The following is a 3,206-nucleotide window of genomic DNA, read 5'->3' as shown; positions in this document are numbered from 1 at the left end:
GAACACAGAAGGCAGCCTCCTGTAAGTTGTAACAGAGCACGGGCGTGCACAGTACCAGACGCAGTCCACCAACATACTGCCAAACCAGGTTAACAAAATTATGAACACAACATCCCTGATCAATACCTCTTGCGTAATTTACAGCTCCAATGCTATGCGACATGCAAAAAGAGGGAGACTGGAATGCGCTTTAAGAGCTAGTACAGATTTAAGTTCAATTCTTCTTTTTCGAGTGCTTCACCAGCCAGTCAATGACAGAATCAATGTTGGTCGAGTTCTTGCATGATATCATGAAGCATGCCACTTCTCGGTCAGTGATTGTCTTTAGGCCCCTGCAATACCATTCACCAGGCAGTAGATGAGTACAATGTATCAAACTGATATTTTCAGAAAAAATAGTAACGGAGTGTAGTAGCTTAGCATGCACTTACATTAGTTCTGTGAAGGTTTGCTTAGGGAAAGCTTCAGGCTTGTCAATTTTATTGCCAATGACTAATAATGGGATCCCGGTCAAAGACGGCTTGCTCAAGAGGTCATGGAGCTCCCCTTTTGCAATGGCCATGTTTTCTCGATCTGCTGCGTCAACAACATACCTGCACAACCAAAACAATTTTAACATCCAACACTAGAAGTTCTCATTCCCTACTGATTTTGTATCAACTAAGACCTTCATCAGAATAAGAAAATCATGCAGCAAGTTTCAATGCAGCTAGGTATAAAATATAAAACCTGTGGAAGTAAATCAGAATAAAAAATTGTACACCTGGCACAACTTCCAGCTCATTGTTTCAGAAAAAAATAACAGAAAGTCAAAAACAGATAAAAATGCTTCATCATTATCTACATATATAAAAGAAAAATAGCAAAGGATTGAAAGAAATAAACAATGCACCACCGCCATCATACACGAAAAAGCAAAATAAAAAATGGGCAACAAATAAACAGGATCATCAGTATCAGTATATATTAAAAAAGCAAATCAACAGAAGCATATAAACATATAATCAAGACATCACATGACAACTAAGTTACAGACTGGCATAAAGCAAGCTAACTCTCATTCTGACCACAAAGACAACTAAAATATAAACCAAAAGGAAGAGAAGTAGGCTATGAGAACCTTCAAGAAAGCGTTCAGAAAAGTAGGATAGTTAATAAAGAAATTGTAAATAAATTGATAAATCGTACTATCAGAATGATATGAACACTGTATTACCAAAATAATAGACGTGTGCAAGAAGCCACAACTAAGCATGACAGCTGGTGAGCATTAGTGCTATTCCTACTGTAAATGGCAGAATAGGAATGAAATACATACACAATTGCAGAAACCGCACGGCAGTATCTCTCCCACATGCTCCGGAATCTTGGTTGGCCTCCAAGATCCCACAATTTTATCGTCACATTTCCTTTGGTAACCTTTCTCATATTGAATCCTACAGTAGGGATCATATCCTCACTAAAGCCTCCAGTCTGCAAAAATACATGTTTATCAAGGATAAATATATTTCATCATATGTCCAGTACATGAGTGGTACCAAAAGAATGCCTAATACTTACAGCAATGACGTTCACAAGTGACGTTTTCCCAGCATTTTGGAGCCCTATCAAGGAAAGCTCCATCTCTTGCTTGAAGAAGAGGCTGTAGATGTAAAAAAGTAGAAAACTGTTATTCAAGCAGACAAGCTCCTTGAATCAAAACGAACGGAGGATTACATCAGTTCATCTGTTTACAAGTGTTACATATGTCAAAGTAATGCTCAGCTACCCAACAAGTGCATGTGCAAGACATTCTTAGAATGCAAGCACTTTGGTATTTTTATGCATCAAGTCCAAAGCCAACCTGGATGGTAGGTAGAGATGAAATAAATCGTCTATACTGGTAGCTATACTAGATGCCAATGAATGAAGTACAACAAATAACTACCAGCAACAGGTTAATCCTGGAGTACCACCGAGAACTTACTGGCGCTAATCAATACTTTTGCATGGTATGGAACCCAAGAGAGCAAACTATAGCAAAAAGGCGCTTGGCAGGTATTCAGGATAACAAGACAATGCAAAACATGATAATCAACATAGAATAAATGAACCCATTTATCCTTTTGAATAAGCGATATTCACGAATTTCATGTCTTCGATTTTGATCGGCACGTTCAACTAAACCCTTAAAGCCCTTTCTGTTGAGGGGAAAAAAAGGCTGATTGGCATGTTTAATAGATAGCCCGACGATGATACGGCAGTTCATAAGCAAAGGTGCCAAATCTCAAGTTTACTGATGGAAAACAACCGCATGAACCCAATCCTTTCCCCCTAATAGGATCACGCTGTAATAATCACATTGCTACACGCCAGAAGCTTTCCACAAGCAAGCTGCAACTTCACTGCGTCCGTAACAATCTTAACGAATCTTGATAACAAAACCAGAAGAACTTTCAGATCTCCTACCCGCCGTCCCTCGCCATCCCCCGCACCCCAGCCGCGCAATGCGCAGCAGATCAATCCGACGAAACAGACCAAGGGAAGAGCATCGTCGTACCTGCGGAGCCAGTTGAGAAAAGCCTCCCAGAACCCCATGGCGCCGGGTCCTTCTCGGCTCCGGGGAGCTGCGCGGTCCGGTTGCCGGCGGCGAAGAAGGCGGAGGGGATCGAGCGGGGCGGCGACGGGTTAAAGGGCGCGGCGCAGGGGGATTTGGTGGTGGCCTCCTGTTGCCCGCGTTTACTTTATTTGGAGGCGGAGGGCGACGCGGCGGTGGATGGGGCGGGGGACGAGGGAGCGACAGGGAGGCGAGGGCGCCGCGACCGCGAGTACAGCGAGCAGCGGCGATGCGTCGAGGCGAGGGAGGCGAGCGAGGGGTATTATTGGCGTCCGCTCCGCCAATCATACGCGCTCGCGTGGCCGAGCGTGATAGGGCGTCCAACCACGAGTGCCGTTCCGTTTCGGCGTCCGCTCCCGTCGCCAACGGGATTTCAACTCATAGCTGGACTGACTGGTCGGGCGTCCAACCACGAGTGCCGTTCCGTTTCGGCGTCCGCTCCCGTCGCCAAAGGGATTCCAACTGATGGCTGGACTGACAGGTCATCGTATCTATCTGGAGCTGCTTCTGCTCAGGATGAGAATTGAGAACTCGCCCCGTTTTTAGGGGTTTGGTGGCCTGGGCCAATTATCGTGTAGGCTTGAAGTGGGCCTACGAGTGAAACCAGCGA

General features: G+C 44.8%; 1 protein-coding gene across 1 annotated transcript; it reads right to left on the bottom strand.

Annotated features, from left to right (window-relative positions):
* LOC136505059 (ADP-ribosylation factor-like protein 8a) lies at positions 1 to 2,853 on the bottom strand. The gene is made up of 5 exons (XM_066500152.1): positions 2,540 to 2,853; positions 1,561 to 1,642; positions 1,319 to 1,473; positions 432 to 593; positions 1 to 332 (listed from the first exon to the last, which is right to left on the bottom strand). Exons 1-5 carry the CDS (start codon positions 2,575 to 2,577, stop codon positions 215 to 217), a joined length of 555 nt encoding a protein of 184 aa, XP_066356249.1. The 5' UTR covers positions 2,578 to 2,853; the 3' UTR covers positions 1 to 214.
* Between the last annotated feature and the right edge of the window lie 353 nt (positions 2,854 to 3,206).

This window comes from Miscanthus floridulus, chromosome 1 (genome assembly GCF_019320115.1).
Source record: "Miscanthus floridulus cultivar M001 chromosome 1, ASM1932011v1, whole genome shotgun sequence".
NCBI lineage: Eukaryota > Viridiplantae > Streptophyta > Magnoliopsida > Poales > Poaceae > Miscanthus > Miscanthus floridulus.
This window is presented reverse-complemented; position numbering and strand designations above follow the sequence as displayed.